The following is a 25,699-nucleotide window of genomic DNA, read 5'->3' as shown; positions in this document are numbered from 1 at the left end:
TGAAGTAACTCGGGAATGCTGCTGGTTGAGAGCAGTTATGGGCCATATTCGAAGCTGCTACAATCTTTACCCCGTCGTTGACATCTCGACGACGATCTATGAAGACAACGCAGCATGCATTGAACAACTAAAAAAGGGTTACATCAAATGAGACAATACTAAGCACATTGCGCCGAAGTTCTTCTTCTCACATCAACAGCAAGGGCATCAGAAAATTGAAGTTACGAAATCCGTTCACAAGACAATTTGGCTGACCTCAACCAAACTGCTTCCAAAAATGACGTTTTAGAAGCTTCAAGGAATTGGTATGCATAAACTTTCTAAGTTGTAACATTGTTAGTTCTCTAAGGAATTATGTCAAACTCAGGAGAAGTATCCTGAAGTATACTTGCTTGATCTTTATGTACTCTCTTTCCCTATGATTAGAAGCATTTTTTCCACTGGATTTTTGCTACCTAATGAGGTTTTGACGAGGCACCCAACTTGGGTTGATCATATCCCTGATGATGTCCTGTAGACATTTCATTTGACTTTGCATTTCTCACACATTTTTCCTTAGACTATGAATTTTATCCATACTTGGGTTTTTACCATAGTCATAGGGTTTTTTATGCGACTTAGTTATGCAAGTTCCTACCTTTTTTTAGACTAGCGTGTTCCCAGAATCAATGTCAATGATTCGACTTCCTCAACTCTACATGATGGCAAATCTACTTGAGTATTTACACACTCAAGGGGGAGTGTTATAAACTTCTTATTTAATTGTGATTGCGTAAATCCTAGATTAGATTTGATTCTAGTTATTCTTCCCTATTAGGACATATATTCCTTGGAGGAGAAGGATTTCTTCCCTCCCTTATTACTATAAATAAAGGCACTACGTAGGGGAAATAACACATCTTCTACACAACCCTATTAACGCATATCTCTCTATTCTCTCTTTGTGCCGCAGGCCCTCTCTCTCCTTATCAAATAAAATAGACCACAACATCCACAACTCCTAAAATACATTAATAAAAAAATGGCCAAATAAAAAAAAGCTTTCAACTAATTAAGAGTGATGATAGACCCATCCCATTGTCTTATTTTCCCAACCTAGTTATAATCTCACTCACCATAAAAGTTTTAAAGAATTGAAATTTTATTTCCCCACCCAATATAATTCTTAAAATAACCTTCATCACACTTCCATTGTCCGATTTCCACCACCAGTCCTCCTTGGACTTCTTTTACCAGCATAATGCGTTAATTGGTAACAAAATTTTGGGTGTGAGTCAAGAGGACAAAGTAGATGATTGGATGGAACATAATCTTATAAAGCAAAATTTCTTAAAATCTTTCTAAATCCAGATTCCCAAATTTTTTGAATATTTCCAAAAACACTCAACAATGAGCCGTCTAGAAAATTGGATGGAACCTAATCTAATAAAACAAACCCAAAATTTGCAATCACAATGATTATAATCCAATCAAAACCTAATTAGCAAATTCAAGCTGATTTGAATTTATTTTGGGGAAAAGAGAGAACTAATGTACTAAAAAGATAAACAAGGGACGAAGAGAAAGATGTGGCAGTCGATAGAGAAGCCGTGGCGGTCAATATAGAGACAGAGAAGAGATGAAAACCGAAGAGAGAGAAGGATGGGGGAAAGAGAAACGGGGTAGGGGTTTAAAAGTCTTTCTATAAAAGACTAAACATGTTATTAATATTTTTTTAAGAGGTGGTGGGAAAATAGGATATATAATATGGTGGCTTTAGTAGCACTCCTAATTAAAATGACAAATTTGGAAATCAATATGTAAAATTTTAATTTCAAAAATTCAATTATTATTTTTTATTTAAAAAATAAGAAAATATTGATGTGGCCAAATGTACTAAAGCGCCTTGATCAAAATTCTAAAAAGCATGAATGTTTAATAAAAGAAATTCAAATTTTGAGCATATAAATCTAATTAACTCTAAAATAAATATACTAAAGTCTGAATAGCTTTCCACAATGATTAATTATCTGAATGAGAATCCTCTCTGGATCTTCTAGTCGTGTCCATTTATTGTATATCATGCAGTTAGAAATCATTTTAAAATTTATTTTTAAAATTAAATACAAACAATACCTAACGAAAACTGACTGTCGACGAACGAACACGATTAAAGAATCTCCTTAATTCTCACAAAGATGATCCGGAGATGATCCTCATTCTAATAATCCAACCCAGACTTTGCCTTGCCACGGCCCACCAATCAGTCCGCCAATTCTATGATCAACCCCCTCCAATGTATCGTCGTCTTTTTCTTTTCTTCTCCCTTTCTTTTCCGTAACCGAAACGGTTAAAATGTCGACAGTAGAAGAGAAATCAAAGGGAAGAAATTTCTTACCAGCCACTTTGTACGATTAAACGCGTTTATTGATTTCTCCATTTAACAATGCCTCCTCTGTGTTGTCTTCTTCAGTTATATGCACAGTTAGCACTAAAATTGCATTTCCAAACCGCTGTAGTCCCAATGCAAAACATATGTATTGGCATAGTTACTTAGACTCTTACTCCATTAGAATTACTTTACATACCCGAAAATGTTTGTTTTTCACTTCTTTGTTATCTAACTCTAATATTAAATGTCTATAAATAAAAGCAATATAATTTAGTACATTTAAGTATTTAATATGCAAAATCTAAAATAATATATGAAAATATGACCACGCCATCTACAACCTCGACGCCAATCAGAAGGCAACATTATCACCCCGTAGAGTCAATTCCAATAGAACACCCTCATGCTCTCTTCCCGCGATAATGACCACCCAAACTGCCACTTAGAACTGCCAACCTCAAACAACCCATTACCCAGCACCAATCTTATTTTTCAAAGGTTTTTGCATTTGGATATTTGAGAATGAAATCAGAGTCCAGATTGGGTGTTGTTATGGAAAGATTTTCTCAAATACTGGATATTCAAGCAGTATTTCATGTCATTATACAAGTGTAAAAAATGATATATTTTATCATATCTTTCAACTTAGTTTATAACACGTGGAATACCTGCTTGCATGCCGAACATAGAGAAAAAATTTCTCATTGTTTTAGGTTTGAGATTCTTTACAAATCCATAATTTCAACTTTGGTGTTTACGACAAGAGTATTTCGTATTACTATATTCATTCGAAGTCCATAATTTCTACTATGCGAGACTTTTGTCCTTCATAGTTTATCAATGCAGAGGTTTTTGCGCTTTGCAGTACTTCCATAAGAGCTTTTTGGATTGACTCTTTTTTGAGTCTCAACCCTATTTTCTAGTTTAAATCTTGCAGGTTACATTTAGAATGATTCGTGTTTACGAAAACTTATTGAAGTTTTTCCTACATTGATTGGGCTCAGAGATTAGCAAAATATTGTGGTGTTTACGTTTGTTAATGTCGGAGGCCGGTGATCGGAGCCATTAAGGTTGTAGCAATGAGCATTGAGAAGAAGCGGTTGGAAGCAGTTATGTGGAGCTTATGACTTAGGGTTTAGCTTTCGGGTTTGAGGAAGTCCCAAACCCAAGAGCTTAACCTTGAGACTTTGAGTCAATACAATTAACCAGATGTAAAATATGTTTTCGTTGAAAATGAGAAAACAAAAAGAAGTGAAAATGAAACCAATAATCATACTAAACTCAAATATTATTATATGTGATTAGTAATTAGGGTAATGCTAGTACTTAGTATTACGATCTAGTAGTATTCCTCTTCACTTATAAATGAGAGATCTTAGGTTCAATTCTCGCCAAAGGCGAATTTGAACCACATTATTGCTAGCATATTGTAAGGCTTAACTCACTCTCCTATCCCTTTAGTGCAGTCAATATCATTTGTCAAAAAAAAAAAAAAAAAAAAATTTAAAAAATCTAAGTTGACCTATTATAGAATATCAAAAATGGCATTAGTATATATGTAATTTTTATTTAGTTTGAGTGCATTGGTGTACTTAAAAAGTTCATTTACGTCTTGTTAGTTGACCTATAAAATAATCAAAGTTCCTTTATCCTAAATGTAATAGGATAACTGATGATCTAGAACCTATTTTCTCCACAAGGAATTGAGTTTTTCTCTCATTGATATGCATGGAAGACCCAAAAGGGATGTAACTGCAATTTTTACTGTAACTTGTTAAAAAGTTGACATCATCCCACCATTATTAGAAATAGTGAGGACCGTGTACCTCATCACTCTGGCCAACAGAAATTCCACAAAGAAGAACAACCACTACGTACTGTTGTTACTCTACAGAAGCAATTAGTTTTGAAGGATCTTTATATGGTTTGGTTTCTACCGGTTTGGTCTTATTGGTTCGCGTGCACTCCATTAGGTTTGTGCTATCCAGACATTTCTTTTTACTTTTCACTTATTCTCTGTTATTTTTTTTTCATATGATTTTTTTCAATTCATTCTATTTGATGACCAAAAATTAAAAACAGTATATAAAAAGTTAAAAAAAATGTGTAAATAGCATCGTCCCATATAAATTATAATGCAGTAGCATCCAAATTGAACGCCACCTATCCGTCTGTGTAGTTCCTTCATTTGGAGGGTACATGCACCACTTGCAAAGCAACAAACACGCAGTAGTATCCAAATTGAACGCCACCTATCCGTCTGTGTAGTTCCTTCATTTGGAGGGTACATGAACCACTTGCAAAGCAACAAACACACTGTGCTTTCAAGCTAAAGAAAATAATTCAGCTGTCTCAATGACCACACCTGTCTCCATGTCACGATGCCGAACGGACAATATGGAAGAGTAATGCTAAAAAAATTAAATTTGTGGATAAAATTTGCAAATTAAATAATTTGTCATCAATAGGAATGAACACATTTGTCAACCCCTAAGTAATAACTTAATCATCAACTTCTATATAATTTATTTTACAAATTTTGTCTACAAATTTAGTCTCCCTAATATTACCCCAATATCAAATAGTGAAAATAAAGATAAGAGTATGATATTTGCTTTGTAGTTATAGGAATTTGATCCTCTACGAGGCAAATCCTTGGGATCCTCCTGACCCAATAACACGGACCGTTGGATTTTGATCCAACAGCTACAAACATGGGGGCCCCTCTAAAGTTATAATAATTGTAACCGTTTGATCAAAATCTAACGGCCCGCGTTAGTGGGTCAAGAGGATCCCAAGACTTTGTCTCAGAGAGGATCTAATTCCGTAGTTATGATATCTTGTTGATCAACTTACCAACTAGTATCCAATAAAATAAAATAAAAAATCGATCACCAAATTCTGTCTGTGCTCTGCCACAAAAACTTATTATTCTACCTAACTACTTAAATACTTAGTCACTGTATAAATTACGTTATAACTTGTAAGTATGATAAACCAATAATATTAATATTATTGGTTTATTTAATATTATTGGTTTATCATACTTACAAGTTATAACCTAATTTATACAGTGACTAAGTATTTAAGTAGTTAGATTTCGTACTAAGTATGTTTATATATATATATATATAGCAGGCTATAAGGGTACATATAAATATTTGCTTCAAGACCTAGAAATTTGAAGAACAGCATCAATCATGTCATTGGTATTCACAAAATAAAAAATCGATCACCAAATTCTGTCTGTGCTCTGCCACAAAAACTTATTATTCTACCGAACTACTTAAATACTGAGTCACTATATAAATTAGGTTATAACTTGTAAGTATGATAAACCAATGATATTAAGCTTATAACTTATACAAGTTTATAAGTCAAATATATATATATATATATATATTGATTGCAGGCTATAATTGTACAGATAAATATATGCTTCAAGACCAAGAAATTTGAAGAACAGCATCAATCATGTCATTGTTATTCACAAAATCAGTTAAGTTGGGGCTCCTTCTCCGACTAATTTGTCTATTCATCTCGTCATTCTCGGTGTGCATTTCAACCCCTCCAGAGGACCACATAAATTGTTCATCATCAAGCAACACAAACTGCACCATCACAAACTCCTATGGCATCTTCCCCGATCGATCAATGTGTAGAGCAGGTACCGTAGCATATCCTTCAAACGAGGAAGAACTAATTTCAGTAGTGGCCAATGCAACAAAAAACAAGACCAAAATGAAGGTGGCAACTCGTTACTCTCATAGTATTCCAAAGCTGGTTTGTCCAAGTGAGGAAGATGGGTTGATCATAAGCACCAAGCACCTCAGTCGTGTGGTGGAGATTGATGCTGAAGCAAAGACCATGACATTGGAGGGTGGTGTGACTCTGAAGCAGCTCATCAGTGAGGCTGCAAAGGCAGGGCTGGCCTTGCCTTATACACCATATTGGTGGGGTTTAACCATTGGAGGTTTATTAGGGACTGGGGCACATGGCAGCACATTGTGGAGCAAGGGAAGCTCGGTTCATGATTACGTGGTGGGTCTTACAATTGTGAGTCCGGGAGGGCCTAAAGATGGTTATGTCAAGGTTCGAAGGCTCAACGATGGTGATAAAGATCTTAATGCAGCTAAAGTTTCACTTGGAGTCTTAGGAGTAATTTCCCAGGTATTTTTTTTTAATTACTGTCTTTGGCATTCCTAAAGAAGTTCGTAGAAATATTATGTGCACAAATTGCATACATATTCTGAAAAATCCGATTCACAATTATGAAGAAGCACCAAAACCCATATACTGGACCACCATGGAAGCTCAACTCCATATTTGATGGGAGCACGCCCTAGGCTGTTAGGCTTGGCTGGTACACCTACTGAACTTACATTTTATGAATCATATTTTTTGGCCATGGCAATGTGTACATGACACGCCAACTAATGAATACATTTCTTTAGATGTTGGTGCATCACTTACCACATAAGAAAGTACTTTAATGTAGTATAAATTGATAACCAATAAAAGGAGTTTCAAATTGTATCATCATTATGATGCATCGCAACAAAGAGAAGGTATCAAACGATAACCTTACAGAACAAGAAAATTGGAATCCGTCAGAGAGTATGATAAAACTTTGAAGTTTATTGATTGAAAAGTAGGAAAATTTATGGGAGATCACATTTTTGGATTCCATTAGTGTACCATCGAATGTAACACATGATGTATACATGTTATGTCAATTATTGAGTTTATCTCATTGAAAGTTGATCATATGTCTCATTTGCCACATCACCTTGTACAAAATGTGGTGTCACTAACATTTCTCTTGAAAGTAGTATGAAAGATAACAAACCCTAACACTTTAAAGGTGGCTTATATAATCCTATACTTTAAAAATGTGGTCTTCCTAGAATTTATCTTGAAAGTTTGAAATGTAACAAATCCTAACACTTTAAAGGTGGTTTATATAGTCCTAAACTTGACTAGAGTCTAGGACTAGGAGTAAAATAATAACAGAACTCAACAAATGACGTCCTAAAGTTAGGATGCTAATAAACCCCCATAAACTATAGAATTCGGCTAAAAAAAAACCCACCAGTCACGGCAAAGCAATGAGTTGAATTGTGTCGCTGTTTGCTTCGAAATGGTAGGTCATCAGCCCAAATCGGATATTAGAGACAAAATCTGCATAATTTCTTCTTGTTGCCGAATAGCATCTTTCAGCGCGATCTTCAAATCATTCCGTCATTTGGTTTACGTTGCATTATTTGAACAAAAACTTATACCATAAGAACAGCTTGTTTTACTGCCCTGTGATAATTTTTATCATTTATTTACTGGGATTAATCCAATGTGAGATAGAGCGGAAATGTATCATTAGGATTAATATATATATTTGATCCCTTGCAAGAAACATTTTATTTAATAATTTACTGTCGAGTGAAATTACTTGCAAAAACAGTACCAGCCATGATAGTAGCGATTATGACCATGACCACCGGATAAAAAACAAGAAAAGAAAAGGTCAGTTTATATTTTGGAGATTTTAACGAAACACTTCTGGTACTGTTTATTTTTAACGAAAAATCATATTTTTACCTTTTCTTAGTACTATTCATTACACCTTTATTTTTCCTTTTTCATTAAAGCTACAGTTTTTTTAAACTTTTCATTAATTTTCCTTTATATTTTTGGTCTGCCGATTTAATCGATTGTCACTTAAGTTTCTAATAATTTAAGTTGCAATCGTAACCTTGTTATGTTTCATCTAGTTTGCAGCCAAATACAAAAAACCTCAACTCAGCGGAAAGGACTTGGTGGAAATCAGGCCAAACTTTTTACAAAAAAAAAAAAATAAAAAAATAAAAAAAAAGAAATAAGGCCAACTGTATATAGGGGACGAAAATGATAGTGTGTTGCCCCAGTCAACACTCCATCAAAACACCGGATGGAGTTCATTTTCATCTTTAATTGCAAACTAAACCGAACTCCCATGGTACGCATTATAGGATTTGGATTCCATCCGGATTTAAATGGTGGGGATCCTTACATCCTAACCGTTAATCATATATCGTGTAGTCAGAAATTATTTTAAATTTTATTATTTAAAATTAGATATAAATAGTAACTAACAAAAATTAATCGCACAATGTACGATGAACGACCGTAATATGAGGATCCTTAGGATCCCCACAAAGGGGATCCGGAGAAGATCCTCATCCCACATTATAAACTATAAGGTCTTGATGGAATGTCTCTTTCTGTCAATTAATTAGGAGGAAAACTTAAGCCCTACGTGGATGGACTTTTTCCATGGAGTCTTCTAGGCAAACACACTTTTCCACTAAACTGTTTTCAGCATTTATGGGATCATACAAGTGTGAATTTGACACACTTCAAAACTTAAACAAATAAATACATATAATATGCTACTAGATCTTTAAGAATGAGTACTCAGAATATCAAAAGCTTACTAGCTAGATGTCAAAAGTACACAGTTTTTCATTTTAGAGTGTATTTGGACTTTATACAAAAGGAAAGGGTTAAGTACAGACAACCTCTAAGCTACAGAATTACTTTCACATTGGTACCCAAACTGCTAAAGGAACACAATATGTAATTTAACTAAACAAAAAATCTCAAGGGATGAAAATATGCTGGTGGTTAGTACGAAACCTCTCAATAAACCATAAGCAACATGAAGAGACTACAAATTTGACCTCTCTCTTTTTGGTAGGTTACTCTAAATTTGCAACCCATGTTTAAGCGAGCGATCACATACTTGAGCAAGAGCGACTCAGATTTGGGAGACCAAGTAGTTAGGTTTGGCAAGGAACATGAGTTTGCAGACATCATATGGTACCCTAGCCAGCACAAGGCTGTCTATCGGATGGTTGATCGTGTCTCTACAAATACCTCTGGCAATGGCCTATATGACTTCATTCCTTTTCGAGCCACACCTTCACTTGCTCTTGCAGTTATCAGAGCCACAGGTTTGTTTATTTTATATATTACAAGATTTTACAAAATGAACCATATATAAATGTGTGTGGGTGATGTAAAATCTTGAAATGTAATGTTGCGTTACTCATATAATATTCCAACACTCATTTTTTATTTTCACTAGACTCCTACATAACAAAAAATTGTGAATTAGTTTGTCAGAGACTTTGAGATATCTTGTTTGACACTTTGACACCTAATGTTAGAGTTTGAATCAAGACTGCACATTCATAAGTGATTTCAAATAATTTAATTTATCTGTCCGAAGTGTGAAAGCATACTATATCAAGTTATAGACACCCTTACTTATTTTATATATAGTGCACATTTCGCATATGTCCATTATTTTTATAAAAAAAATGCAATTTTTTTATTTATCCATGTGTCTTTGTGTGTTATTATGGTAGAGGAGAACCAAGAATCCCAGAGTGATGCTGATGGGAAATGCACTAGTGCAAAGTTGGTTACATCTACTCTCATTACAAATGCTTATGGTTTGACAAACAATGGTATGCATTATTTCTGGTAATTCCTGCTTAATCATTCTGAACTCCATTTCTAAAGCAAAAAAGGGTACTTCCAAATAATATTAATTTCAAACAGGTCTGTTTTTTACTGGCTATCCTGTTATTGGATATCAGCGTCGGCTTCAATCATCCGGGACTTGCCTACATAGTCTTGAGGATTCAAGGATCACAGCATGCCCATGGGACCCCAAAATCAAGGGTGAGTTTTTTCATCAAACAACATTCAGCATTAACTTGTCTCTGGCTAAGAACTTCATTCAAGATGTGCAAAAGCTAGTTGAGATTGAACCGAAAGCGCTATGTGGAGTAGAAATCTACAACGGGATCCTAATGCGCTATGTTACTACCTCAAGCGCTTACCTTGGCAAGCAAGAAGATGCAGTCGACTTTGATATCACATATTATCGTAGTAAAGACCCAATGACACCTAGACTTTATGAAGGAATACTTGAAGAAATAGAGCAACTTGCTCTTGTTAAGTATAAAGCATTGCCTCATTGGGGAAAAAATCGGAACATAGCATTTGATGGAGTGATGAACAAGTACAAGGGTTCTGAAGAGTTCTTGAGGGTCAAAAATGTTTATGATCCAATGAGGCTCTTCTCTAGTGAATGGACAGACCAAGTTCTTGGACTTAAGGATGGGGTGACAATAGTAAAGGAAGGGTGTGCACTAGAAGGGTTGTGCATCTGCTCAAAAGACATTCATTGTGCCCCAAGCAAAGGCTATTTCTGTAGGCCTGGTAAAGTTTTCAACGATGCAAGGATTTGTACCCTTGTGACTACGAACAAAGCTAGTTAACTAGTTAATGTCACGTTGTCAATAATGTAATTTGATTGGGAGGGTTTTTTTCTTGTAGTACTAGTTGTTTGCAAAATTGCCTTCTGTTGGTTGTTGTAGTAACTGAATAAATTGAACAACTTACGAATAAAGGTAGCAATAAGCTTGGAAGCATATGCATATATATATACAACAGTCTTCCTAGATGTTATTTTCTGCTTTCTCTAAACAGTCAAGAAGCACTACCAGAAAATTGCTCATAAGCTTTCCAACAAGACCTCAACAGTCTGTTCCAATTGTGCCCAAAATTCCACTCCATGAAGCAAAATGATCATATGATTGACACTGTATAAGAAGAAAAAAAAAGAGAGACAGAAAATGAGGATCCATACCACCTTTATTGGAATTTTTTTTTTAAAGAACTACGATATTCATTAATTCAGAAAAGATAATGTACATTCTCGGAGGAAAGTGTACTTACATGGGTCTCGATAAAACTTTGCTGAGATTTTCGACCCGGTCAAACGGAAAAGAGCGTCTCGCACATCAATTTAGAGTTAACTATCCTCTAGAACAAATGTGAAAAGAAAATTACATAGAGGCATCCTCAAAGAGAACATCAGCTATGAAATTCGGTGTTTCCTCAAAGCACATCACCTCCTGCTGACATCCAATGACTGCCCTTGCAAGTCGATGAGCTACATTATTCGCTTCGCGACGAATCAAATTGAAGTTCTTCTGGGAGATGTCTTTTATAAAAGTTTTGATGTCATTAATAAGGGACCCAAGGAAAGAGGTATCGTCCCCGTGATTCTTCATGGCTGCCAGTGTCAGACTCGAATCGCCTTCGAAGATTATTCGGCAGCCATCCACAAAATGGTCCTGGATAAATAGTACTGCCCTTCCTGCGGCCACAAGCTCGGCATGTAGCGGCGATGAGACTGCGTCCCATCCTCCTGAAAAAGCCCCCAGAAATTCCCCATTGCTGTTGCAGCACACCACTCCAACTCCACCACGTCTCGATGCTTCATGCCATGCTCCATCGAAGTTACTCTTGACCCAACCCTCACTAGGTTTACTCCATTTCAGTGGCGTCCTGACCGTGGCAGCCTTGCCGGGCTGATGCCAGCTACGGTATGCAGCCAGCCATTCCTCAGCACTAAAAATTATCTCTCTAGGTGGCTTTTGTTTACCGTTCCATAAGAGGTCATTTCTGGCCTTCTAAATCCCCCATAAAATCATAATTACTAAATCAAAGGATTGAATAGAGACTTGATGTGCTACCTCAGCAACCCATGCCATTAGACTCATATTATGGCTGCCATCAACTCGTAATCCCAAGCTTGAAAACCACACCATTGCCGCCGTAGCTCAGTCACGAAGCACATGCTCAACCGTTTCGATCGTACCATGACAAAATAAGCACGCTTCTTCAACAGGAATTCTCCTTCTTGATAGCTTGGTGCGAGTAGGTAAGGAGTCCAAACACCCTCTCCAAGCAAAAATTTTCACCTTTCCAGGTACACAAGCATTCCAATGTTTCTTCCATAATTTTTCCTCCACACCACTCGAGCCTGAGCCTCCAGGAGCTGCCCCTTCGAGATCCAATTCATGACGCGCCAAATTTACCGTAACGTTCAAAGTGCCAAATTTCCCAATCCGGAGTATCGCGTACACTACGCGGGATAGACAATATCACGTCTACCTCTTCAGGACTGAACAATTGCTCCAACAATTCTTTATTCCAAGTAGAAGTATCGTTAAGAAAAACTTATTAACCGTAGCCCCGCAATTCCACGGAACTGACAGGTGGACTTAAAAAGCTATCCCTTGGGAGCCAATTGTCCTTCCTTATTTTGATAGTGCCCCCATTACCCACCTGCCACCTTAATCTTTTCATGAGCACCTTGCGAGAAGCAGCTATGCTTCTCCAACAATACGAGGCATTAGCCGTGACCTTCGCCTGCATGAAATCGGTATTTGGGAAGTATCTCGCCTTGAACAACCTAGAAACGAGTGACTAAGGATTCTGGACGAAACGCCAAGCTTGCTTGGATAGTAAAGCAAGATTAAACGAGTATTAAGTCTCGGAAGCCTAAACCTCCTTCCGTATTAGGCTTGCATAAAGTTCTCCAATTTATCCAATGTATCTTCTTTTTACTTGGCTCTCCACTCCACCAAAACTTGGTAATCATCCTATTAAGCTCTTCACAAAACGTCTTTGGTAATAGGAAGCATTGCATAGTGTACATTGGTAACGATTGTACCACGGTTTTGACTAGCACCTCCCTCCCTGCACTCTTAACAGTCCTCCCCGCCACCCTTGTAATTTCTTCCAGAGGCGGTCTTTTACATGAGCAAAAGTCCTCCCCGCCACCTTTATTGCAATTGTTTAACTAAAGATTTGTGACTTTTGTATTAATAACATTTCATTAATAGTTCATTTAAACATAATCCAATTTCTCTTTCTGTTTTTGGTAATTCAGAAACCAATATTTCATTTAAACAGAATCCAATTCCTTAAATAGGAGTGTTTTCCCTTAAATAGAGTTATCTAATTAGGAAAGTGATATTCAATAATATTGACAAAAATACATAGATACTGTTAGAAGTGGCTTGGTTTTGCCCCGAAAATTCAGTTAAATCAACCAATTAAGCGATGTGATTTAGCTCGACTTTGAATAAAGTTGAGATTCACCATAAAATCAATTGGTAATATGGAGAGTAGTCCAACCTCTTATAAGCCCTTGCAAGGTTTTTTCTTTTCACCAATGTGGGACTCTTTTACCTTCATATCTTCACACGCCCCCTTACATGTGGCGAATTTTCAAGCTAAGCATGTGTATAACACGAATTAGGTGACGTGGAGCATGTGTGGTCATTGGGTTTCCGACGTGGGCCAACTTACTCTAATATCATGAAGAAAATTGAGGTTCCACCATAAAACCAATTGGCAATATGAGAAATAACTCAACTACTTATAAACACATGCACGGTCCCTCCTCTCATCAAAGTGGGATTCATTCTCAACACGCCCCCCTCACGTATGGCAAATTTTCAAGCCTAACAAATGGACAACACGAATTGGGTGACGTGGTGCACGTGTGGCCCTTGGGCTTTACACATGGGACAACATGCTCTAATATCATGAAGAAAATTGAGGTTCCACCATAAAACTAATTGACAATATGAGGAGTAGCCCAACCTCTTATAACTCCTTGCAAAATTTCTTCTTTCACCAATATGGGACTCTTTTACCTTCACATTCTCACATGTCCCCTCACATGTGGCAATTTTTCAGGCCAAACATGTGGACAACGCAAATTGGGTGACGTGGAGCACGTGTGGCTGTTAGGCTTCACACATGGGGCAACCTGCTCTAATACCATGAAGAAAGTTAAGGTTTCACAATAAAACCAATTGGCAATATAGGGAGTAGTCCAACCTCTTATAAGTTCTTGCAAGGTTCTTCTTTTCACCAATGTGAGACTCTTTTACCTTCACATCTTCACATGCCCTCTCACGTGTGGCGAATTTTCAAGCCAAACATGTGGACATCACGAATTGGGTGATGTAAAGCATGGACATCACGAATTGGGTGATGTAGAGTATGTGTGACCATTGGGCTTCATATGTGGGCCAACATGCGATAATACCATGAAGAAAGTTGAGGTTCCACCATAATAGCAATTGGTAATATAGGAAATAGCTCAACTGCTTATAAGTACATGCAAGGTCCTTCATCTCATCAATGTGGGATTCATTCTCAACATACTTAAACTAAATCATAGAAAGGAAAAGATAACCATATATAAATATATATGGACAGTTCAGTAATGTATATATACACACACACAAAGTACAAAAAGATAACAAATGAACTATATATACACGTTGAGCCACAATACATATATCAAATGTACAAACCTAAGGCGTAAGGGTAAATGCTTCAAAACCAAGAGAATTAAGAACCGTGAATCATGTTTTTGTTACACACAAAATTAGGTGTATTGGGGCTCATTCTCCGATTAGATTGTCCATTTCACTTTTCATTCTCGCTAGGCTTTTCTCTTCCTCTAGAGGACCCCATAAGTGCTTATCATCAAGCAACACAAATTGCACCATCACAAACTCCTATGGTGTCTTCCCTGATCGAGTGGTGTGTCGAGCAGGCAATGTGGTATACCCTTCGACAGTGGAAGAATTGATTTCAATAATGGCCAATGCAACAAAAAGCAAAATCAAAATGAAGGTTGCAACTTGTTTCTCTCATAACATTCCAAAGTTGGTATGTCTAAGTTGGGAAGATGGGTTGATCATAAGCACCAAGTACCTCAATTGTGTGGTGGAGATTGATGCCGAAGTAATGACCATAACATTGGATAGTGGTGCGACTCTTTAGCAGCTCAGCAGTGAAGCTGCCAAAGGAAGGCTGGCTTTGCCTTATGCAGCATACTAGTGGGGTTTAACCATATGAGACTTACTGAAGACTCGGACACATGGTAGCACGTCATGGGGCCAAGGAAGCTCGGTCCATGATTACGTGGTAGGACTAACAATTATGAGTCTAGGAGGTCCTGAAGATGGTTATGTCAACGTTAAGAGGCTCAATGATAGTGATCAAGATCTTAGTGTAGCCAATGTCTCCATTAGAGTCATTAAAGCAATTTCACAGATATAACATTGTTTCGTTTCAACTACTTTTAACAGCTTGCATGAGAAATTTTTTTATTGTGAAGATCATACTAAAAAAAATTAATGGATATATATATTAGTTAGAAAATGCGGATTACTTTGTCGCTTTCTTTTGTAGGTTACTCGAAAATTAAAACCTATGTTTAAGCAATCCATCACATATTTGAGCGAGAACAATTATGACTTAAGAGATGCAGTACTTGTGTTTGGCAAGCAGTATGAGTTTGCAGACATGATTTGGTACCCCAACCAGCACAAGTTAGTCTATCGGATGGATAATTGTCTTTCACCAAATACGTCTGGCAATGGCATGTATGACTCCATTATTTTTCGAGCCACATATTTGCTTATGCTTGCAATTATCAGAACCACATGTTTGCATTACATGTAGTTAACCATTTATTTGGTTTAGCAATCATGGATCAACAGTCATATGGTTAGTTGCACCAGAGTCTGCAATAAGCCAATGTGATTGATTACTGATGATCTTTAACAACAATGATTTGTTACGAGATTGTCTTTATATACTATAGTTATGAAGACTTACTGACTAAGTAATTTCATAACTACCTATTACAACAAAATCATTAATCAATTGACAAAGGATAACTTATACAAACATTGGATCATTATCCTTAACATGCCCCCTCAAACTCAAGAGAAGAGAAACCAAGCCTGAGATTGCTACAATTAGTATGCAATAAAGGAGCAGACAAGCCTTTGGTCAAAACATCAGCAAACTGCTCACTGGAAGAAACAAATTGAACTTGAAACAACTTCTGAGCAACTATTTCCCTTACAAAATTGATATCAACCTTAATATGCTTAATCCTTTGATGTAGAACATGATTGCAAGTAACAACTATTACAAATACATTATTACAGAAAGTGAGGATAAGCTAATAAAAAAGAGAAACATGCGGAAAGGATAACAATTACCTAATCCAATCAAGTTCTGCATCAGTAGTTGACAAAGCTCTATGCTCAGCCTCTGTAGAAGACCTAGAAACAGTTTGTTGCTTTTTAGAAGACCAAGAGATAGGATTGGAACCCACAAAACCCACAAAACATGCGGTTGATCTTCTGTGATTTGGGTCCCTAGCCTAGTCTGCATTAGAGAAAGCTCAATGGTGATTTTCAGCAACTGAATGGGTGACCCCTCCTTGTCCCCATGTAGCTTCACCCATGCTTGTGAAGTCTAACGGCCACACATGCTCCACGTCAACCCGTTTGTGTTGTTCATGTGTTTGGCTTAAAAGTTACCACGCATGAGGGGCGTGTTGAGAATGAGTCCCACATTAATGGGAAAATGAACATTGGATGAGCTTATAAGTAAGTTAGGTTACTCCCTATATTGTCAATTGGTTTTATGATTGAACCTCGACTTTCTTCATACAATAATTTTTTAATAAAATATCCATATGGCCATTATGGTGGAACCTCAACTTCTTCATACAATAGTTTTTAAATAAACTATATAATCCACAAATCCACCAAAATAAAAGATACAATACGTTTTTTAGTTCGTATATAAGTTGGTTCCGATGTTACCAAACCATTATGTTCCTGGGTGGATCTATTAAGGGACTTGGGTGGTCCTAGGACCACCTGAAAACTCGAAGAAGTGGCTGTGAGAACTTTCGATGACCACCCAAATTTGGGCATACGGTGGAACTATGGTGGAGTATAGCAGCGGCAATTGCAACAGAACAGTGATCTTTGACATGGTTTGAAAACAACCTCATAACTCCTAAGTCACGTGAGAGGCTAAGAGCCTCATCATTTTTCATTAGAAAAACAAAAGGGTTCGACGTTCAAGAGTCCACTTTATCATTTATTATTCTAACTCCCTAATTGCCTATCCCTATTGCCCAATTCCTACCCCACACAACACACAACCTAAGGCTAACACTAGTCACCTCACCAGTCTTCACAGACTATGACCAGGTCCACCATACGGCCACCACATGTCTGACTGATGCCTCATCTTCATAGTCAAGACCATCCAATATTAAAATTCTCAATCCACCACTAATTATGTGGGTAATAAATTTATCCTTTGACGAAAAAAAGAAAATAAAATAAAATAAAAACCCTTATGTAAGCTATTCAAATTGAAACTTCTGGGCAAGGGTTCAATGTGAGTTGACTTTAAGAGCGAAATGTGCAAGAACACAATTCCATTCATCATTTGGCCATGCGTTTGTTAATTGATCCGTTTGTGCTTGCTTTCTGCATAATATGCATTACATACCTCTTTGAAGAAGAGCCTTAGTTCAATGCATTAGATTCGAATAATTCATCGTATCAAAATGTGTCTAGTCAATTTGCGTACATATATTGTATTTATTATTTTTGTGGTTCTTTCAACTACCTAATTAAGGTAACCTTATAATTATTAGAATGCAAATCCATTGTTTTCAAATCTTTCCATCTAATAAAAGCTTATATTAGAGCATCTCAAATCCAAAAATACTAAATGCAGAATTTTGTGATCTTGAAATCAATTTTAGCCTTTTAAACAGATTTTTCCTCCAATATTGCAGTGCTAAAATTCATCTGTATCAATTGTCAAAACATTGTTCTAACCTCAAAATGTTGCTAATTTTTTATTGTAATTTTTAGACAAATTATATTATTTTATTTATACGACCATTTTTAACCTAAGAGAATTCAAATTCTGACGAGAAGAGATTATTGAGGTCTAGTTTGAACACTTCTTCATGAGTATTTATGAATCGAAGAAACTTATTTGTTGATGCCTAAATAACCTAAAAAGAGGTTTTGCACATGTGCTCCCGTGCTTATAGTTTCGCATAGGTAACATTTATATATATATATTTTTTTTTTTTTTTTTATTTTTTTTTTTTGTATCAACTAACTCTTAATTTAGTAATATTTCTCTTCTCAGTTTATAAAGAGATCTCACTTTCAAATCTGTCATGCCATACAAATTTTAGAAAAGGGTGAAGTGCCGATTTAGTCTATGAACTATCACCTCAGTGAAAGTTAGGTCATTGAATTTTTTTTTTTTTGGTAAAATAAGTCCTTAAATTCATTAAAATTTCTAATTCAATCCCTACTATTATATTCAAAACTATTTTATTCAATTTTTAGTCAACTTAAGTCGCTTGACACACTTTAGAGTGTACTACTGTTCTTTTTTTGCTTATAAGCCATTAACATTTCATATAGGTTGCGAATCTAACCTCTAATTTACTCTCCAAAGTTAACTCCATACACTATTTTTTATGTAAAATTACCAATTTACCCTCCAAGGTGTATCACATGCATGGAACATGACTTAGATTAACAGAAATTGAATTTAGTAGCTTCGAATATAATATTATGGGCGTAATTCGTAGATTTTTATAATTTAAGGACTAATTTTTCTAAAAAAAATTGTTTAGAGACCTAGTTTTCACTTAGGTGATAATTCAGAGACTAAAGTTCACCCTAAACAAAACCATATGTAGTCAATGGTGATATTGTCATTTCATAATAAGGAAAATACCTTACGTGTCCGCACATATGTAGAATAGAAGCCGTTGATGCGGCAATGGTAATAGTTGATTGGCATAAAGCTCGTGCCATTTAGTGATACAATTGATGCATAAGTACAAATAATAGCCGTTGATGCATAAAGGGTGGTCATTGATTGGTGTAAAGCTCGCGCTATTTAGTGACACTCCGAGCATATGCAAGTAGTCGTTGATTATTGTAAGCCTCGCGCCATTTGGTACGCAATTTCCACACGTGCACTGCTATGCTTACCATAATTTTCAAAATAAAATCCAGCTAGGCAAACCAAAAATACAACATGTCACTATCGTGGCACATTTTCATTGGACAACAGAAAGCAGTCTCACAAGAATATGATGCTAACGCATACGTTTTGCATTTCTCTCTATCTTTCCCTAAAAGGGTAAATTCGGGAATTGAAAGCGGCATTCGGGGCTCGTCGGATAACAACATAAAACACAAAACGCAGACGCACACAGAGCCCTCAAGTTTCTGGTCCTCTTCTTCTTCGACCCAGTACGAGAAACAAAGCCAAACGTCAAAAGACCCGACACCCAAATCTTTGCCCCCAGATTCACACCCCACTGGTACGCCGCAAAGTCTCACTCTTTTTTTTTCTTTTCAATTTTCTGATAACTTTGCTGTACCGGAGTTGCCTTCCCTTTGTATTTCTGATTCCCTTTTGAGCATTCTCATGACTCTGACAACCTCGAAATATGTGGTTTAATTTGTGGGTTTTGTTCACCTGTCTCTGTTCTAATTGACTCTCCATTGTAGCTCCTTGATAGGCATTGAATTGATTGCCCTAATGGGGTTTTCAGACAGATAGAGGGGTTTTCTTGGATAAGTAATTGAGGGTTTTCTTGGATAAGTAATTGAAACTTTATTGGGTCTTTTACCTGGAACAGTTTCATCAATTGGGTTCTTGGGTTTTGCTCATATGAACTTTTTTTATCCCCCTTGAACTAAGGATATTGCTTTGCCAATTGCCTGAGATGGGTTGCCCAACTCTCTAATATAATGTTATTTGGATAGAAAGCATTTGGTTTGCTTTCTAATCTAACTTGTTTCTTAGGTTTGGGAATCCTTAAAAGCAAACACTTTTGGAGTTTAATTCTGCATAACCCTTTAAACATAGTTTGCTTGTAGCTTCTTGTGCTCAATTTGCTTGATGGATTCGTGGCGTAAAGGAAATAAAACTTGGATTTGATAAATGGTCTGTAAGTTGGGGTGGAAATTATAAGGTTCTTCTGTTATTTCTCAGAAACCGTGAGGTGTGGAGGAAAGTTGGCTAGTTTTAACGCTCTTGTTGCATTTCTTACACCACCTTTTTAAGTCTCCCTTGCCATTAATTTTGTAATTTCCTCCTACAAAGAAACAACTAATGGGTGTTTTTCACAAGAGTATATGTATGCCCTTCATTCAAGTTATCATGGCATCGGTGTAATTTGCATAATAATTCTGTGAGCCTGCATCTTATTCAGCTGACAATTGGGTTAGTTATTGGATGACAAATGTTGGTGCGTGAACCAGACATGGCAGAAGGAGCAGAAGTTGAGGAGCGGGTGGATCTTGACGAGGACAACTACATGGAAGAGATGGATGATGATGTAGAAGAGCAAATAGATGAAGATGGAGTAGATGGGGGCAGTGAGGAAAATGTGGAGGAGCATGCTGAAGAAGCACATGAAGATCCTGCAACTAAGTCTAGCGACACAGATCACCCACCCGAACCAGAGGAAAGCCATAGTGCTGGTGAGTTTGTGGAAGATGGAGAGAAACCTTCTTCTCCTGTCAATGAAGAGGAGAAAGAGAAACATACACAACTTCTTGCCCTTCCTCCCTATGGGTCTGAAGTTTTCATTGGTGGACTTCCGAAAGACACTTCAGAGGAAGATCTGAGGGATCTATGTGATGAAATAGGCGAAATTATTGAGGTCAGAACTTTGAGCTCTTGTGCTTGTAACATTTTAGCCTTATGTTTGGGATCGACCGGAGTTGGAGTTGTATTCTCTGTGAGGGTTTCATTCTTTAGTTATTTTGCAGGTAAGATTAATGCAAGACAGAGAAACTGGTGAAAGCAAAGGTTATGCATTTATAGGATTCAAGACTAAAGAGGTTGCACAAAATGCCATTGAAGAGTTACATAGTAAAGTATTCAAGGTAGTGATGTTTATCTTGGGCAGTGCTGTGTACTATCATCTTTATTCCTTTTTAAGATAGGTCCAGCATGATTGTCACCTGTATTTTGTTTCATATCTGCAGGGTAAAACCTTAAGATGTTCACTTTCTGAAACTAAACATAGATTGTTCATTGGCAATGTTCCAAAAATCTGGACCGAGGATGAGTTTCGAAAAGTCATTGATGAGGTTGGTCCTGGGGTTGAGCACATTGAGCTAATAAAGGTTAGATTTGTTAATCCATCTTTAGTCATGTTCATTTAGGGTTAATGCGGCTTGGATTAATATTCTTATGGAATTATCTTTTGCTAATTGCAGGATCCTCAAAATCCAAGTAGAAATCGTGGTTTTGCTTTTGTTTTGTATTATAATAATGCCTGCGCTGATTATTCAAGACAGAAAATGTCAAATTCAAATTTTAAGCTGGATGGAAATACCCCAACTGTTACCTGGGCTGATCCAAAAAGTACTTCTGATCATGCTGCTGCTGCTCAGGTATACTCCAATTTCTAATTGAATGAGGTTCCAGGTTCGGGGGCTTAATTGACAGTTCACAGTTTTTGTTTTTGTTTTTAGAACTTAAAGGCAAAAGTATCACCAAAAGATTAATCTATTATGTTTGATTAGCATATCGATGCAAACAAGTAGTTTATAAGAATCTGTACAATATGAGTATGACTGTAATGCCCCAAAATTTGTATGAAAACTCAAAAGTCTAGGCTATTGGAAAGAGTCAACTGAAGCTCATATACCATACTAGAGCAGAGTTTATGACTGAGTTAGGATTCTATTTTCCACCATGGCCCGTTAAGCCGCATCCCCATGGATGCCGGTGTACCTTGGTTGTCAGTCAATCTCACTGGACTGTATCGTCCCACAGGCACCTTGGTTGTCAGCGAGGCCAGGAAGACCACCAGCAATGTGGTTGCTTGGTGGTTCACTCCTCAAGCTGTCACTCACTAGTACAGGCTTTTGAACAAGCTTAGGGGCATTACAATTTCCCTGCCGTTAAAGTTACACCTAAAATGCATTTTTAAGTATCACATTAGCCCTTCTGAAAATTCTTCGTTACAAATGATGAACTGTTGATTGTTTAGATATTCGGTAAGTGCAAAAGAAATGTACTAATTTGTAGGAAGAGTGGGATGGACTGGAATATATTATTTTTCTTCTTTTTATTGAAGTTTTTCTTTATTGGAAGTGGATTTTGTTTGCACACTTTTGTAAGTTTGTGAGGGATCCTTTTTTTTTTCCGAAATTAAAAAGTGAAGACCCAAATTGGTCGTTGCCTTTTGGCATTTCATATTAGTACAGATATATTTCTAGTTATATTTTCAAAATCGTTAATTCACAAAAGTCACAATTTGACTTGATATGAACTTAGTTAAATTATTTTGAAAACTTTGATGGATAATTTAAAAGTCAGTTGCTCATTTACTTGAAGTTTAAATGATACCTTTTACTTCGTATCTAAAATTTTCAGATTATGTTACTGCATACGAATTGACATTTTCTTGCTGGTATGCTGTTTCTTTGACAAGTCCCAGGTGAAGGCTCTTTATGTGAAAAACATACCTGAGAACACTAGCACTGAGAAGCTGAAGGAACTATTCCAGCACCATGGTGAAGTGACAAAAGTGGTTATGCCACCTGGAAAAGGTGGTCAAGGAAAACGAGATTTTGGCTTCGTCCATTTCGCTGAAAGGGCAAGTGCACTGAAAGCTGTCAAAGACACTGAGAAATATGAAATTGATGGTATGTAGTTTGCACCACTTCAGGGGCTTACATTTAAAATCAAGCAAGATAAAACCTCTACTTTAGAAGTTGTTCTTAGTAGCTTTTAGTTTGATGCAATGTGATTGATGCATCTTTCAACTTACATGCAGCTTGCACTAAGTTAAAGCGTATGGAGTTGATGATTTTGGAATTTCTTAACTAAAGAAATTAATAAATCAAGCTAAAATTAATGTGGAATATCTAGGGGTTGGCATTGCTGCAAAGACGCAGAAATTAACTGCCTGAGGCACGAACAACCCTAAGCCTGTGGACACGAATAATGCCTTTAAAAAGGATAGCACATGCCTGTAGGGTGTGCGCTCATAATGCTACAACCACAGGCCCAGAGATATCTCAAAGTGGGCAAGCAAATCTGCCCCACAACTATCTTCCCTGTAAATATGTGAAATAATAAAATAACATAGGGGGATGGTTCATAATGTTTTAAGACTTGGTGTTTCGGGTCGAGATTCATGTTGTAGAACGCAATGCTATTTGATTTGGAATTAGACATACAAACTCATTGTGGAAAGTATTAACTCTACTGTCCATTCTTTTCATCATTGTGGTGTAAAGTTACTTCAATTAAATCAAATGTGAAACTTTTATTCCTATTATATTATAACAAACGTATAACCTAAACGATTTGTGGCTTCCATTAGGAACTCTTTGTTGAAATATTAGAAATAACAGCTTGTAGGCCTGTACATATCGTGGTTATCTTTGTTTAAATGCTCCTCCTGCTTGTGCAATGCTACTCAATGTGAATATTAATCAATAATCAATAGAGAGACGGTCTTAGTTGAAATGTTTCTTTCTGTTACATATATGTTTATTTGATTGCTGTATAAAGTATCATGAGTTTGTCGATAGACACAGGTCTGAAATGTCCTCTTTATTTCTTTGTTGAGTTCACTGTCTACAAAATTAATATACGAAGCTATTTGTTTATAGGTCATCCACTGGAAGTTGTCCTTGCGAAGCCTCAGACTGAGAAGAAACCTGATGGGGCTTATCCGTACAATGCGGGGCCTCATGCAAACCACGTTGCACACCCTGGGTATGGTGGTGGTTTTGGTGGAAATCCATACGGCTCTGTAGGGGCTGGATATGGTGTTGCTGGAGGCTTTCAGCAGGTATGTCGCTGAATTTAGATTGGTCCTCTCGTGTGTTGGCATTGATCATCTCTCAGTCTATCTAACGGGTTTTATACATGAACAGCCAATGATATATGGCAGAGGGCCAATGCCTGCAGGAATGCACATGGTCCCTATGGTTTTACCAGATGGTCGAATCGGCTATGTTCTGTAAGTTGTCCGTTGTTCTCTGGGGGAGTTACTTTAGAATAAAGAGTGAAAAACTTATAGAACAGTGTCTCATAGAGATTGGTATTGTGCAGTCAGCAGCCTGGTGTACAGATGCCAACTCCTCGACCTCGGAGAGCAGATCGGAGCAATGTTCCAGGCAGTCATCCTGGACGAGGAGGTGGCGGTAGTGATGAAGGCCACCGTGGCGGCAGGAGGTACCGACCATACTAGGGGGCAGAGGATTGAGGCTGGTTGGGATAAGACAAGGAACATGTGATTGGTTGAAAGATGAATTACTTCAAAAAAAGAAAGAAAAAAACAGAACCACCTCTCCCTATTTCCTTTTTTATCTTTACAATGGAAACGATGGGGTAGAAAAAAAGGAAAACAAAGACAAAAGAGGCTTCTAGGATTAGGAAAAATTGAGGTTTATATAACTGAATGTTGGTGTCTCGGTGCTGTTAATCTATGCCTACAGAGAATGCTCAGGATTATTGACGGTCTAGGAATTCTCTCTTATGTATTAATGTAATGCATTTGTTGGATTTTTTAATCGACACCTACCAAAAATCAAAGTTTGATTTTCAGTGCAATGCTATCCCAATTCTGACATTGCTTTGTTCCTTCTGTCACATTTTGTATTGACAATCAAGGTTCGTTTGGCATTGCTTTTAGGATGGGTAAAAAAGCATTTTTGGCAAGGCTTGTTAGAAAGTTTTGTCATGATTCTTATAAAAACATTTACGAGCACACAAAGGTGTTTTCAAACGAGCCTTTAGGCTATTTTAGTTGATTACGTCACAGACAGTTTCATGTGTTATGTTACAATATTTATCAATGTAATCAACTTATATAGCTTGAAAATATGGTGTCTCCAATCTCTCGTACCCCTCCCCTAGTTTTTTATTAAAGTAACAAAATAAAGAGGCCTTTCTAGTTTGGTCAAGTAATTAAGGTGGTCATAAAAATGCTGCTCCCAAATAACATAAAGTTTGTTTGGATGTGTTTTTAAAATGATTGAAAATATTTTTGGTAAAAATATTTTTGGTGAAAATATTTTTGAAAATAATCCTTAGTAAAAATGCTAGTAAATCTTGAAAAAGCACTTAAAGTGCTTCCTAGAAGAAACACATAACTGGTGTTTCTTGTAAAAAGCACTTTAAGTGCTTTTTGGAATCCAAAAAAAATTTATCTAAAAGCGTTTTCAGTCATTTTAAAAGCACATTCAAACAAGCCAATAAATTATAGTAATTGTCTTGTATGCACTCTAGTACAAGTGTTTACGTATGACATGCATGAAACTTCAATAAAACTGTTACACTGTAATTTATGTTAATGATACAATGTTATGTAAACTCTTTTGCATAGCATTATACGAATAAAACAGAACGTCAAGATAATTGTCTACATGCAACATGAAGGCCCTCCTCTATCAGGGCTCGGGATATTTGGCAAATCTAATAGTAAAGGGACCAGCTAACGTTTTGTGCTTGTAGACTTGAAAACTAGCATACAGTCGTTTGTAGACAAGTAGGTTTGCG

The 25,699-nt window shown here is 36.7% G+C and overlaps 3 protein-coding genes, 1 long non-coding RNA gene and 1 pseudogene across 8 annotated transcripts; 3 read left to right on the top strand and 2 right to left on the bottom strand.

The window, feature by feature from the left end:
- Positions 1-5,700: 5,700 nt before the first annotated feature.
- Positions 5,701-6,272, bottom strand: LOC148695878 (uncharacterized). The gene is made up of 2 exons (XR_015964022.1): positions 6,134-6,272; positions 5,701-6,053 (listed from the first exon to the last, which is right to left on the bottom strand). It is a non-coding gene; the product is annotated as an uncharacterized LOC148695878 (long non-coding RNA).
- On the top strand, positions 5,846-10,883 carry LOC137735695 (putative L-gulonolactone oxidase 6). The gene is made up of 4 exons (XM_068475141.2): positions 5,846-6,541; positions 9,105-9,360; positions 9,778-9,879; positions 9,974-10,883. The coding sequence occupies exons 1-4, from the start codon at positions 5,846-5,848 to the stop codon at positions 10,696-10,698; spliced, it is 1,779 nt and encodes a 592-aa protein (XP_068331242.2). The 3' UTR covers positions 10,699-10,883.
- Positions 10,884-11,268: 385 nt separating this feature from the next.
- Positions 11,269-12,036, bottom strand: LOC137734367 (uncharacterized). Its single transcript, XM_068473644.2, has 2 exons — positions 11,962-12,036; positions 11,269-11,898 (listed from the first exon to the last, which is right to left on the bottom strand). Exons 1-2 carry the CDS (start codon positions 12,034-12,036, stop codon positions 11,269-11,271), a joined length of 705 nt encoding a protein of 234 aa, XP_068329745.2.
- Positions 12,037-14,657: 2,621 nt separating this feature from the next.
- LOC137734366 (putative L-gulonolactone oxidase 6 pseudogene) lies at positions 14,658-15,763 on the top strand (annotated as a pseudogene).
- Positions 15,764-19,319: 3,556 nt separating this feature from the next.
- LOC137734027 (heterogeneous nuclear ribonucleoprotein Q) lies at positions 19,320-24,770 on the top strand. 5 transcript variants are annotated; one of them, XM_088696515.1, is made up of 9 exons: positions 19,320-19,481; positions 20,428-20,831; positions 20,941-21,057; positions 21,160-21,300; positions 21,394-21,570; positions 22,623-22,830; positions 23,806-23,987; positions 24,073-24,158; positions 24,251-24,770. In XM_088696515.1, exons 2-9 carry the CDS (start codon positions 20,430-20,432, stop codon positions 24,387-24,389), a joined length of 1,452 nt encoding a protein of 483 aa, XP_088552641.1. In that variant the 5' UTR covers positions 19,320-19,481; positions 20,428-20,429; the 3' UTR covers positions 24,390-24,770. The 5 variants fall into 5 exon arrangements, with proteins under 5 accessions (XP_088552641.1, XP_068329373.2, XP_068329372.2 ...); XM_068473272.2 differs by having other exon boundaries at positions 19,321-19,481; positions 22,617-22,830; XM_068473271.2 differs by having other exon boundaries at positions 19,322-19,481; positions 20,379-20,831.
- The last annotated feature ends 929 nt before the right edge of the window (positions 24,771-25,699 follow it).

The sequence above is a fragment of the Pyrus communis genome, chromosome 7 (assembly GCF_041283825.1).
Source record: "Pyrus communis isolate YQ-2024b chromosome 7, ASM4128382v1, whole genome shotgun sequence".
In the NCBI taxonomy this organism is placed as follows: Eukaryota; Viridiplantae; Streptophyta; class Magnoliopsida; order Rosales; family Rosaceae; genus Pyrus; species Pyrus communis.
This window is presented reverse-complemented; position numbering and strand designations above follow the sequence as displayed.